This window comes from Bombus vosnesenskii, unplaced genomic scaffold (assembly GCF_011952255.1).
Source record: "Bombus vosnesenskii isolate JDL3184/JDL3185 unplaced genomic scaffold, Bvos_JDL3184-5_v1.1 scf7180000013431, whole genome shotgun sequence".
Taxonomy (NCBI): Eukaryota; Metazoa; Arthropoda; class Insecta; order Hymenoptera; family Apidae; genus Bombus; species Bombus vosnesenskii.
This window is the reverse complement of record NW_022883046.1, coordinates 509,503-522,574: the sequence shown is the minus strand read 5'-3', so window position 1 is coordinate 522,574 and position 13,072 is coordinate 509,503. Positions and strand designations below refer to the sequence as shown.

At 47.2% G+C, this 13,072-nt stretch overlaps 1 protein-coding gene across 1 annotated transcript in view; it reads right to left on the bottom strand.

Moving 5' to 3' along the window:
- The window catches only part of LOC117238028, a 59,869-nt gene that overhangs the window by 19,326 nt on the left and 27,471 nt on the right, over positions 1 to 13,072 (bottom strand). Inside the window, exon 3 of the mRNA XM_033502561.1 lies at positions 11,129 to 11,361. Within this exon, the coding sequence (XP_033358452.1) occupies positions 11,129 to 11,361 (233 nt within the window). The remainder of the gene's footprint in view (positions 1 to 11,128; positions 11,362 to 13,072) is intronic.

The window sequence follows — 13,072 nt, the reverse complement described above, 5'->3', positions numbered from 1 at the left end:
AAAGACAAGGGAAAAAAGAAGGTTAAAAGGCAAAAGGAAGCACGAGACATGGGTCGAAACGGAATCGATGGAGGGGAGAAAGGAGGAAAAGAGATTGCGGACGCGTGCAGTCGGTTCGGGCGAACACACGCACGGCATTAACTTCCATACCTGAATTGCACCTCGTCTGAGTTTCGCTGTGCTAACCCTTTTACGAAAAAGAACTTCCGTGAGTTTGTTAACGACCGGATCAGGTCCGATTAAGAAAGGTCCCAGTGCGAAACAAGGTTCGTTTCCGCGAGGCAATTAGGCGAAACGAGATATTCTAGTCGTGGAACCGATAGGTACACCGAACAACCGTCCAATTAGTTGAACGCGAGCAAATATTAGCCGGCACCGGGTATGGTGAAATTAGAATTCCCTGGCGGCGTATCTCGTTGCCCACCCTGTCCGTTCAATTGAATAATTATGACAGGCTGTCGGATGCCTTGGTCAGGGAGTAATTGCCTATCCGGGATCTAGTTTCTCGGACGTTGGCATCGCGCAACACGTTCGTGATTATACCAAGCTGTTTAGCGACGGGAAAACGCAGAAATCGTGGCTCGAGATTCTCGAACCGGAGAAACGTCGACGAAAAGGTTGAGGAAGGCGAAATGAAATCATCACGAACGGACTAGTCTCCCGTAGAAAAGGCGTTAAATCGAAACGACCGCTTTCTTCTCGTTCAGGGCCATGTGCAATTCCAGCAGTTGTGTACAGAAGCTGGCTAATCCTGCCTTAAGACTGTCGTGCACGCGATGTTGCGCGAATCGTTGCAACGAAAGTCGCACGTTTTGCGGTTTTCGTCTGTGGTTTCTCGTGTGGCCGAGCTTGTTGGCATTGCTATGCTCGCGCTTCCCGTTAGTCCAAAGTCGGTGCTCGTTACCGATCCGGTAGAAACGGGGGTTAATCGACATTATCGAACCCTTTCTTGTTCATGAACTGCTCGTCCCGCATGCTAGATCTCTCTTCTTAATTCAAACGAAAGGCGTCGCTCTCGGTTCTGGTTCGAAGATCGTTGATCAATGGCAGAGCGCAAAGATCGACGAAAACCGCGTCGAGTCGTTGGAAACTCGTTAAATCGTTTCGTGACGCGTTCCGTGATTGGTAACGGCGAGAATTATCATTCTAATAGGCGGTTAAAGACAAGGGGGGTCGTGTCGCGCACGTACGACTGGAAGAGCTTGTAGGTTCAGACCACGAAGCGCTGCCCGCTCGTACACGTCCGACACAACACGAGCCTGCGCTGCTGCGTTGCTGTGTCAGGTTGAATATTGTGCGGCTATATTGTGCAGGTATATGTACAACGAGAGGAAGACTCGCGGAACGCGCGTATAATGCAGTCACCCATGGTAACTTAACTCGAGGAATAATCAAGCCTTAACGAACGTTCACTGTCCGTGGTACGCGTAACAAGGGGTTAGCCAAGGTTACTCCTCGATCGATCGACTGTTAGATGCCACGTGGAAACGCGCGTTAAGTTCGACGTTTGTGCAGCTTTCGTCGATTTCGTCGACGCTCGTAAACTGGAATTTGCGAATCTTTAACTCTGTTCCTGCAGCCTGTTGAACGTAGCTATAGAACGAAGAAATTTGGTTTACGATCTGGTCGTAATCGCTCCCAGCAAGTACAATCATGCTAGGCGCAAAATTTATTCGAACGTTTCGCAATATCGATTTCACGGGTTCTCTCCTTCTCGAAAATAAAGCGAAAAGACTGCAACGACGAAAATTCCGCGAGGTACCGAGCTTCGCAAACGATTCCTCCGAATATAACCGAAATGAAGCTGCCAGCCGTGCCTTTTTCTGTTTGGAACACGTCGAACAGCTAGGGAGAAGAATAAACGATGACGAACGACGTTGGGGATTGCTTTAAAACGTAGGAAAATTTATCGTCTTGTGCCGCTCTTATATTATTACTCTCGCGTCTTCTGGCTCCACGAAGACAGCGCGCAGCTCGGCCAAAGCTTCCTTCTCTCGCTTTCTCATTGTATGCAGATACATTCGGGTCTAGGAACTCTATCTTCAAAGTCCTGGCGCACCTACTCCGTTTCTCTATTTCGTACAACGCGAATATTTTAGTTTTTGGGTCGAGCAAACGTAATGCCTATTTCTCAACCAGTTCAACGTGGCCCAGAGTATCGAGTCGTAACCGCAAAGCAAAATCCTGCACGAGGAATGACTGTCCGGCCTTCTCGCGAAATACATTCCTTCTATCCTCTAATGATGATCTTCCTCCGAGACTTATGACTGTCCATCGACGCACGGTAAGTCATGGAATCCAACCGAGGAACAGGGTTAAGAAGGAATAGTCGTTTCGTGCATGTATTTCATGTTTCTCGTCCCGTCTGCTGGTCACAGAAACGCATTCATTATGGTTTATTCATAAAACGTTGCTCGCGTACAAAGTCGTTCCGGTGGTAACGTAACCTCGATAAATTTGCACACGTTCCCTACAAGAATTTCTACTCGAACGCAGTTGATCCACGATTCAACTATTTGCCCTATTGCGCGACTCGTAGCTCTGTTCGTCCGCGAAAGAGCAGGACTACGCAGGATTAATATGGTTTCCGCGAGTTCCCATTTGGGAGCGAACGATATTGAGAACCACTGCGTGGCAAGGATGTGACGGTATAAATTACGAGCTACACGAGTACCTACAGTGGATGTTCAATCTGTGCAGGTGGTCGAGCTAGCAGTCGGATGTCCAAGACGGGATGTACGCGGAAAGATTACAAGAGACAATCAGCCGGTTTTTCTCAAGGTTTGATAACGAGACACCTAGCTGATGCAGATGCCACGGCGTCGGTAAGTGCAACGTAAAAGTTGAAGGTGCCTACCGAGGCAGTTTTTTGAACTTTGACGATAAGCTATCGCGACTCGCCGAGATAGGAGTTTCTTCTTTCGTTTCACTAGAGAGATTAATCGAGATCGCGTCGTCGTTTTTCTTTCCAATGACGAAGCGTCTTTACGATCGTCCGTTTTATCGGCGTTTGCGTTAATCGACATTAGCTCGGAGGAGAATGCACGGGAATCGTTCGCTAGTCTCTTTGTGCTTAGGCGGTATTAAAATTTTCTCTCTGCGAGTACTTTACATGCCGCGATACGAGTATCTAATTACTTTTTGCATCGGATTCACAGGAGGATCTCGTAGGAGATAAACGTCAGACAGAAGCACGCTTTCGCTCGCCGTGAGATATTACTCGTAAAGTTTCCTAACGGAAACTGCAGGAAAACTGTCTTTCAATCCTCTGGAACGTCCGGCAAAAATTCATTCTATTTCCGAGCGAAGAAGAGATCGATCGACAGGTAAAGAAAGAAACGCGTAAGATAGCGGATTTTGCGATTCTTTATTCGAGAAACGGCGATTGGCCGACGATGTAGCGGACGTGGCACTAGCTGCAAATAAATTGCATCGCCCAGCGGTCTTATGCTAATTTGCTTGGCACGAGTGTCTATTACGAAAGGTAGCGCGAAGAAAAAAAGGGAAAGACGGCGCAGGATGGTGTGCGCGCGCGCGACTTGAACGTAGAAAACAACCGGCAACTCCTGCTGACCGGTTGTCGCTTGAAGTTTCACGCGATCGCTACCAAACGCTTATTAACTCGATGGCTGTAATAGCGTGTAATATTATATAACTTCCAACGAACGAAGAACAGACGAATCTGCCCGCAGGAGATTTATTTCTAAACTATGCCCTGTAAATCACGTTTCTCGAACAGTTCAAAAGATGTAATCTTATCCGGTCGTGTGACTTACCGAGCAGCATCCTGTTACTGCCTTTTCTTGCAACTAGTAGCCTTCTCTCGATAATACGCACCCGCGGTCGACCCGCGCCATTCCCAACGACTATTATACGTATACACGGTGTCAAATTCGACCGTCGTTAATTATCAACTTCTCCAGCCTTCCGAGCGACAACACTCTGACGAGATCGTCTGAGGCTCTCCAGCAGAAGCGGTAAGCGTAACTAGACTCGTATGTTATCTGGAACTATCATCGAACATGTCGCCCCATTTTCCACGCGTCGAGACAATGGATTACAAAACAGTCGAGACACCGTTTTACGCTACCCGATCATCGGGAATTATTCATCGGTTTAACTGGGATATTCGTTTCGAGCAACGTCGAACGTTCTCGCTTGCCGGTCGATTATCGAATTAACGCACCGAGTATCATTGATTGAAAGTTGTCAAAGGTAGATCGTAAACGGGAAATTTCATTGACTGGCGTAAAAGGAGCGTATCTGATTGGAGCGAAGCCATCGGACTCGTTTGTGAAATGTGGGATCGACGATGATGCGGTAAACGTTCTCCGCGAGAATGTACGTGGTCGTGAACGAGCACGCACCGAACACCGGGACTACGATGCATCGCACTCGTATCTACCGACATTCGAACAAAAATAGAAATAACACGGTGCTTAGCATGTGAGGGTATGTCTGGTGTGTACGAGGCGGGACTATCGATAGCTGACAGCTGACCCCATGGGGTCAGCGCGAGTAGGCGAGTCTCCACGGACCAGCGGAAAAGGAAGTCGTGACTGCGATCCTCCCTTTTGTCAGCTTGGCCCTACGATTGATTTTTAACGAGTATTTTACTGTTCGTAGCATCTTCCATCTGTTTTCTTTTTCGTGGCAAATGCAACCGATGCTATACGAATTCGGTTGCTATTGAATCTTGGTTTAAATCTTTCGAGTTAAAGTATCGACGATAACGAGCGATTCTTCTAGTCTCTTTCTTTCCTGTTGTACAAACACGAAAATTATCGGACAGTCGGTGTGGACCGAACGAAACACCGATTGCCCGCACGACATGCGTCGAGACGTCGTTTATTTCCCGTAGTTTAAACGGTTTAACCCAGGACACTCGCGTAAGAGGCTTAAGGAGGCGATAAGGAGGTCCGATGGGACGGCATTTCTTCGCTGCCACCTGTCAGGAACTCGGTTCCGTCAGGTCAGGTGTAATTCCGAAATAAGAGCCACGTCGGCGTCCCATTAAAATGACGGGCATGTCTGTGGCGATGCGAGTCTCCATTCACGACGTCGGACAGGCATCGTTAATCTTGCGTGGGGTCCCCTTTTACCCAGAAACAACGAGGTGGCCGTTGATTCTGGTAGCGAGCAGCCTGGCAACTCCGGGGAACCATTAAAAATGATAACTAGTCTCAGCCCTTCCGATTGGCATCTCCTACGCATTTCGTTGAATCTTGGTCTTCTCTCGTCTCGGAAACAAGTTCTCCGAGGGTTAATAGCTGTATATCCTTTCTCGTATCTTGCTCAGGGAGACGAAAGTCCATTTTACTGAGTTGCGCCTTCACGCAGATTTCCATGGAAAGAAATTCGTTTTCGTTTTAACGCTCGCAGCGTTTCCATCTCGCTCATCGCACTCGTCCAGCTTTTATTCGCCTCCACGTGCATTTCCGACGGCTGACCAAACGCCAAGAGCGAAAGCAGGTTTGCCATCGTTGTTTCGAGATTGACTAAAACAATATCCAGCAAGGTAATTCGTTTTCGTGGAGGGCATCCATTGGCCGTTATAGTAGCCGGCTTCGAGCCCAGCGACACAGCTACTCAAATTTCGCTTTGTCAAATTTTCTTCGATCGTTCGCTACTTTGCCCAACCGAAATGGTTAACTGCGATTCCGTTTCGCGGTTAACGACTTCGCCGAGCGTGCAATTATCGCGACGTCGTTGCGTCTTTCGCTCACGCCCCTTCCTACGTATTGCGAGGCAAAAATTTGTCGAAACGTTTTATGGCCGATTACGCGACGGTGAATATCGCCACTCTAGTATCTTAAGGGAGAAAGGCCTGTGCCACAGCCGCCGCCCCGAATTACGACCCGAGACTATGGCAGCGGCTTTAAAGCTTTCGCGATAACTAATGGCACTAGAACATAAATAGTGACCCGATAGAAACGATTCTGGTCACCCTAGACACTTTGAAGAACCTCGTAACTGCTCGTACCTGTATGGTTTTACTTTGAATTATCGGGGGACTTTGTTAACGCATTCCATGTCCTGTGCACCATCGATGATAGCACGTGGAGATAGTACGAGCAGGTTTCTAGTCGCACGGTTTTAGAGAATTCCACAAGTTTCGTGTAAACTCGAACATAACTAAACAAATGGAAAAGCAATTATACGAAAACGTAAGGTACACAATTTAAGCGGTAGTACAAATAAACCAACTGAAAATATGAGGGAAAGAGATTAAAGCGAAGTCAAATAAATCGCAAAGAGTTAACGACGTTTTCCAACTTTCCTTCAATATCGTTTCTATGTTTGTCGACTATACACAGCTTACACTTGTATTGGATAAAAAGTAACGAATTATGTTGAACTTCTCATCGAAACAACGCCATAGATCTTTCCTTCGATTTCGTCGCGGTTTCGAATGATTTTCTCGTGCAAACTGATGCAAGGCATTAGTCATCGCAGAATCGAATAAACAAGAGACACGCGATATTTTCTCTCGGGATTGCGATGTGATTCGCGGAGAAATCGAATTAGAAAATCGACGACCTTCCCTCACCAGCTACGACGATTCCGTCATACATCAACCGAGACAAACACCGGTGCGTTATCCTCGCTTCGAGTTGCCAGTTTCTGCGTAAAAATCGCAATCGCCGTTGATGCAAATGCGAGGGAACGAGGTGACTGAGCCGTATCGAAAAGTGGTACGGTAATGCATATCCGGTCGTGTTGGAAATAATCGTCGCGTTGGAAATACACGATACGGTTGCGCGATGCATCGCCCGTAGCGTTTACCCGATCAAACGATCGCGTTTAATCGGTAGGATCGTAAATCGTCGCAGGCTACCGACGAAGATGGGTGATAGTATGGCGCTGGATCTGCTATAACAGTACCTGGCAAGCGAGAAAACTTGGCATAAAGTGAAATTCGAAACGTTTCGGAGAAACATCGACGATAGGATGCCGTTGGTACCTACGGGTTCGTGATGTTCGCGTCTCTTGTTTCATCTAGGATTTGATGGTAATTCGTGGAACACCGTGGGCTGTAATATACTGCATCTTTCGAATGGGCACCGTACGCACGGCGTTTTTAGAAGGTCTTAACGATCGACAGACGTTAACCCAGTTACTTTTCCGGGGGCACGAGCCGGGACCTAGGGTGAGATTATAAATCAGCGTATTTCGGTATCACGGAAGCCACGCTGGCTGACTATTAATAAACCCTAAGGTTCGTGTCGCACTTAGTTGCGGATCTGCATACATCATGGACGATGTAGAATCTCGGCAGCAACAAGGAACTTGCACATCCGCGTCCGAAGCAAATTTGATACTTAGCCAATTTCGGTCTGGCTGTGAAACTGACTCATTCGCGGGAGGACAAGCTCAGTGATAAAGTCGTGACCCGTAGGTTCGACAGACGGATGGAGTAAACGCGTCTTCCTCGGCAGGTGTCAACGCAAGGGGTTGCTCGTGATAATTATAGATGTTAACTGGAGCACGCCGTCTCGTCGGGCACTCGCTGCAAAGAGCTGTCAGCTTGGCAAAGGTTTTTTACTTCGCGAACTCTCTCGCATATTTTTTCGCTGACCGTAACACCGCTCATTCGTAGCCGAAGCAGCTTTCGTCGATCCCGATCGATCTTTGTCGCGTCTCGTTGCGTTTTTCTTCCTCGTCTACGACTGCCGCGTTCGCTCCGTAATTGATATAACGGTTTAGCAGCATTGTGCGAGCAATGTTACGACCGAGGGTAGGATTGCTCGCATTCTACAGCACAGTATCGGGCCATGACACAACGAAAAAAAACCCAATGTATCTCATTAAATTTATGGGCTTCTCTCCCAGCGGAGATCCCTAGTGGCCCTGGCCCTGTACATTTATCACAATCGGTTGTTGCCGCTGATTGGCCATACTTTCCGCGTGGGTGTACAACCAAACGATATATCGAATGATCTCTGCCGAGATAAAGTACGCTTTAGAAAGTATACAGCAGTTCTTCGACGTGCAATTAACGTTTTCGCGTTTTATGAAATACCTCTCGCGATCCAACGAACACGCGATCGATCGTTCCAATCCTATTTAGCGGTTCGACGTCTAATCGAGAGATTTTTTGTTTCCTCCTTGTCTCGATGAGCGCTTCTCTGTTCTTTCCCGTGCAGACTCTCGCCTTGAGGAGTTAAACGGTCGACGATCCCCGTAGTCGTGTGAGAGTGGTCGGTCGCGATTCGCGCGAACCACTCCAAGATTATGACTTATGAAACGTCCTTTATGACGTGGCTGAGTTCAAGTCTTCGCAAGACATCTGTTCCGTCTTTGCGGACAGAAATATGCAGTTCGTGCGATCGTAAAGCACGAAATTCGAGCGCGACGATATCACGAGCGAGACTATTCGAACCACCCCGGAACATCGAGCGTTAATTCGTGAGGATCCGACAATACGATGTCGCGTATTTACACGGCCCGCCATCGATTCCGACAATAGTCGACGAGAACTTATGCTAATGTTGCTTGGCGAAGCTCGAATGGTAATCGCTGCGAAATGCAAATTATACCCGCGGTGTTATTGCACCTTTGCATTGGCAATTACATGGCCCGCTTATTGCAATTTATATCGAGATGGTTTTTATTTTCAACGCCATGCAGTCTCGAGAACATCATACGGCAGGTTTTAACAATCTGCGCGCACATACCGTTCTTCGTTCGAATCTTCCGGTCTCATCGCAGAATATAGAAAAAAATATATTAAAAATGTAGTAAAGATAAAAAACGTGATTCCTGAACGTTGAATTGGTACGGAAAGTAACTCGACAGAGAAACGATACGAATAACTTGGTTGAAAGATGTTTCGCTGGATCGCCTAGGAATGTAGTTCAATCTAATCCACGACGCGTGGATTGCAGTCCAGTAGGGATGCGATAGATCTATCACGATTAATTGATTCATTAAGATCGCTAGTGAAGTTTAATGACTTGCCGAGCCCTCGTCACTGAAAATCTATAGCTACGCTGTTTCGCGTCTAGGGAACGCTCCCGTTTTCGAGCATCGTTCGTATTCGTATTTAAACCAAACGAAACACTCAGCTTGCAAACTTTCGGTAATAACGACTCGAAAGTCTTCTATTCTTATATATAAACGTTTTCTATTTTCTATATTCCACGAAGCTTTACTTCGGAATGACTCACGAAATAACGCTATTAATTTAGGATTTTGCACTTTGATAGACTGAGAACGACTTAGAAAAGAGTCGAACCACACTTTCTACCGAGCGCAAAAACCCTAGCGATTGCTTTTCAAACGCGTTACGCTCGATTTGTTGTCTTTAATAACCGTTTGTCTGTTACATTTTTGCGGCTCGTTCAAATATTTGCAGTTAACCTCCATGCGTATTTCTTTGTTCAAGCTTTGCGTAATTTATTGCAAACATCAGCGAGACGTCCTCGGTTGCGATATTATCGGTGACAAACCGCGTTCGATGAGACATTGTTAGCACCTAATTGACCCAGTCGCTAGATTATTCCTCGTCGACGGAACTGAGTCATCTCTGTTTTCCAACCATCTACGGTAAATACGCATACAATTTTCAAGTTACGTGTTCATTACTTCGACATAATGCAACGGTCATACGTAGAAGCACAGCATGTTGGTCTAAAATTTCAAAATTTCAACACGAGGCGCGATCTATCGGTCGTATATGCGGAATTTGATTATATCAAGCTGGATTGAAAACGAGGAAGAGAAAGGGGCGTATCGATCAAGCTGTCTGTAATGGCGGGATAAAACGGTGCTACAAAAGTATCGGGTTGCACGAAGTGCACCTTTAAACCTAACCTGCATCCGCGATCAATTGCACAATCCTGACTACCGGTTCGCAAAATGAAGTTTTATGGATGGAAAACGATTGTTTTGTCGGCGAACCTTTTCCTTTGCAATTTCGAATTTCCAGCGAGAGAATTTCGTATCTCGTCGAATCCGGTAGATCGATTCGGTCAGAAGGTCGAAACGAGTTTCGCGTTTGCGTGAACAAGCGCGCGCAATTGCGAGCAGACCTTAAGCCCGCGCATCGACGACAATCCAGCGTAATATACAGGTAGGAGAACCGATAATTTAGTCGGGGATCAAATTTCGTGCATAAATATAGTGTTGCATGATTAGCACGACACGATGCATCGCGATGGACCACCGTGAGAGGAGACGCGTGTCGTCCGTTCAATTACGGCCATACTGATTTTAAAAGGGTGCGTCGATCCTCATAAGCGGTTCGTAGTATCGATTGGAGAACGCATCGCGTGCTTGGTGGATTGAATCAGGCATCGACCCGGAAGACCTGCTTTTAGCATCGATTAGCGATGCTCGTCGAAATACAAATTGACGAATAGTTGCAATAGAATTGTTGGCGTTTGCGGTTGCAAGGAACGCTAGCGTAACGAACACCTCGATAAATTCTGACGCTCGATCGTACGCGGTCGCGTAGCTAACCGGAGATAAGGAAAAATAATTCCACCGACATTCCAACGAACGCACGGACTACGTATACCCGTTTTCCGTGACACTAATGGGCAGGCATGAAAGCCGAGAAATTTACGTGACCAATTTTTTTTCTAGTTCATACTAGATAAGCATGTTTTGTCTAGTCATCGAATTCGCGGTTCACCGATAACGTCGCTGTTCATTAACCGTCGTGTACGCATTGAGCCAGAAAACTCTCGCGCGCCTCCGTCGGGCAAAGTTTCAAATCGTTGGCGATTTGCGTTTTGATATCGGCGATAGCGTGCCCTATAAATTACGTCGGAATACCGCGACTCTTTGACTTCTTGCTAATAAATTCTCCGTAATACACTTTACACGATTAATGGTACTTTCTCCTCGGTGATAAAGTCTTCCTTGTTGCTTCGTGGCATCCATCGTTCTGCGCCGTGCAATGTATCTACTTACATCTGCCTTTCTCTGTCTTTCTCTCTATCCGTTTCTCTCTCTCTCACGCTCGATTTATCTATCGTGTAACGAGCCTACGGTCGCGGGTTAGTTTGTCGTTCGATCGAGAAGCATGTTCTACTCGACTGCAGCGTGAATTTGCATGGCGCGTCGTCGTGGCAAATGGTCGCGCGGGATTCGTATCGGGACAAAAGGAAGATTTACTTACATAGAAGGAGAGCTCGACGCGGTGCGAGAGCTTAGGCACGCAGGTGAGCGCTTCCGATCTGCAACATCCGGTGTCGTCTGAGCACCTGTGCAAGATGGCGCAGTGTGGAATGTAGGTGGTCGACGGGCTTGGGTAAACGTCACGAACCGGAATCACCCTCGGTCGTGGCCATCGGCAGCTGCCCTCTCGCGATACCTTCATCGCGTGTTGAAGAGCCTCTCGGATTTCCGCCGCTGAAACACAGTTCGTCAATTCGCTATACCGACCTTGCTTGCCAAGACAAATCGAGGAAAGCTTAGCCTTGAAAAAGAAATTGCCTTCTATTCTCTTGGTCACTAGACGCGCGAGATGTCGCGTGACAGCTCGCCTCGGCATTTCAAAACGAATCTGTAAGGCAGGTGACATAAGTCATGCGAGCTTTCTATTGATTCAGCGCGCAGATACCTAATCGCTTTCTACGCGTTTCACGGAGCGTCGATAATTATGCCGCAGCTATCGCTCGCTGCAATTTGTATGGACGACTACGGGAGAAACTACATTGTACCTAGAAATCAATAAATCCTAGTTCAAACAGCCGCGACTCGAGGTGCCAGGAAGAATCCACGGAGGTTAAGGCGCGTTCCTACGATCGTGCCTCGATATTAAGATATAAACGCGCGCTAATCGCCGCATAAATAAAGACAGTGTTGCTGCAACGCCTGCACTGACGGCTATGCACTCGGTGTCGCGGTTACGTATCCGTGGGGCACGAGATTCATGAGTCTGGTCACGACAAAGCGGAGTATTTTTAGCAAAACGTCGTAACAAAGTTTTCTCGACGGCGTCTCGACGATTGTAAATTGGAGGTTTATGGTCTGCCCGGGAGCCAGACTCGCCGGATCTCGTCGATGGGGTTAATCGGGCCAAGTTCGGAGCAACTCGATTCCAGCGAGACATCGCGGAACCGTTGTGTATAATCGAAAACTATTGCGGCTGATCGGTGAACCCGGAGATGATCGGGAATTCCACTCGACGTTCGTTAAACTATCGTTTGTCAACGATCGTATCCACGAATGACGTACAAACGTCGGTCTTTGGATGACTGTGACTAAGAACGATGCCTCTGAGCCACGCGCGGATATAAAACCAGGGTTATGCGGTTCGCGAAATTACGAGCACTCCAAGCCGCGCTTCGAAGAAGCAGCTCTCGATCTCTTAACGAGAGAGCGCCGTTCGTTTATTCGAGGAACCGCGTCCTCCAGTTGCCTGGTTTGTTTCGGCCGATGCGTTTCGCGGTGTGAGAACCGCGAAAGAAAAGAGGCTGATTCAAGACAACGAGGGAACGATGACGAAACGATTACGGTAGTCCTTTGAGATGTCGCGAGGTCTTGAGTTACGCCATCAGACAGTAACATCGATAGACATCAAGGACATTGCGCATCTTTCTCGTCATTTCGCTGTATCTTTACTGCCAGCTATACTTATTCAACATTCTTTCTTCGTGTTAGACAGACCGAGGAATGCAACATCTGTAACGATTAATACCGATTATTAAACGCGATGATTATTTCTTGAAATTGATAATAACTGCTGTGTCATATCTACGTATGTATCGTATCAAAAAGTAGTAAACCGAGGATTAAAATTACGAAGAATCACCCGACCGATAATAACGGGTGTTCTTCGAGGTTAAACATCGCTCATCGGAGTTCACGAAAAAAGATAGGTTGCTGTCGGTATATTTCACGAAAGGTCCTACTTAATTTCTGCCGCACGACTTCCTACGATAGCCGAGGGATCTCGTCTGCGCCCTGTCCCATCTTGACCGAGCATGTATCGCGGATGGTATCCATCTTGCGGTCAGTGTCGTCTAATGACCGCTTTCTCCAAAATTGTTGCTACCATAGCTTTGTGGAAATTACTTGCAGGGAATCTTGGCTGTAAAGAGCAAGCTAAGGATATCGG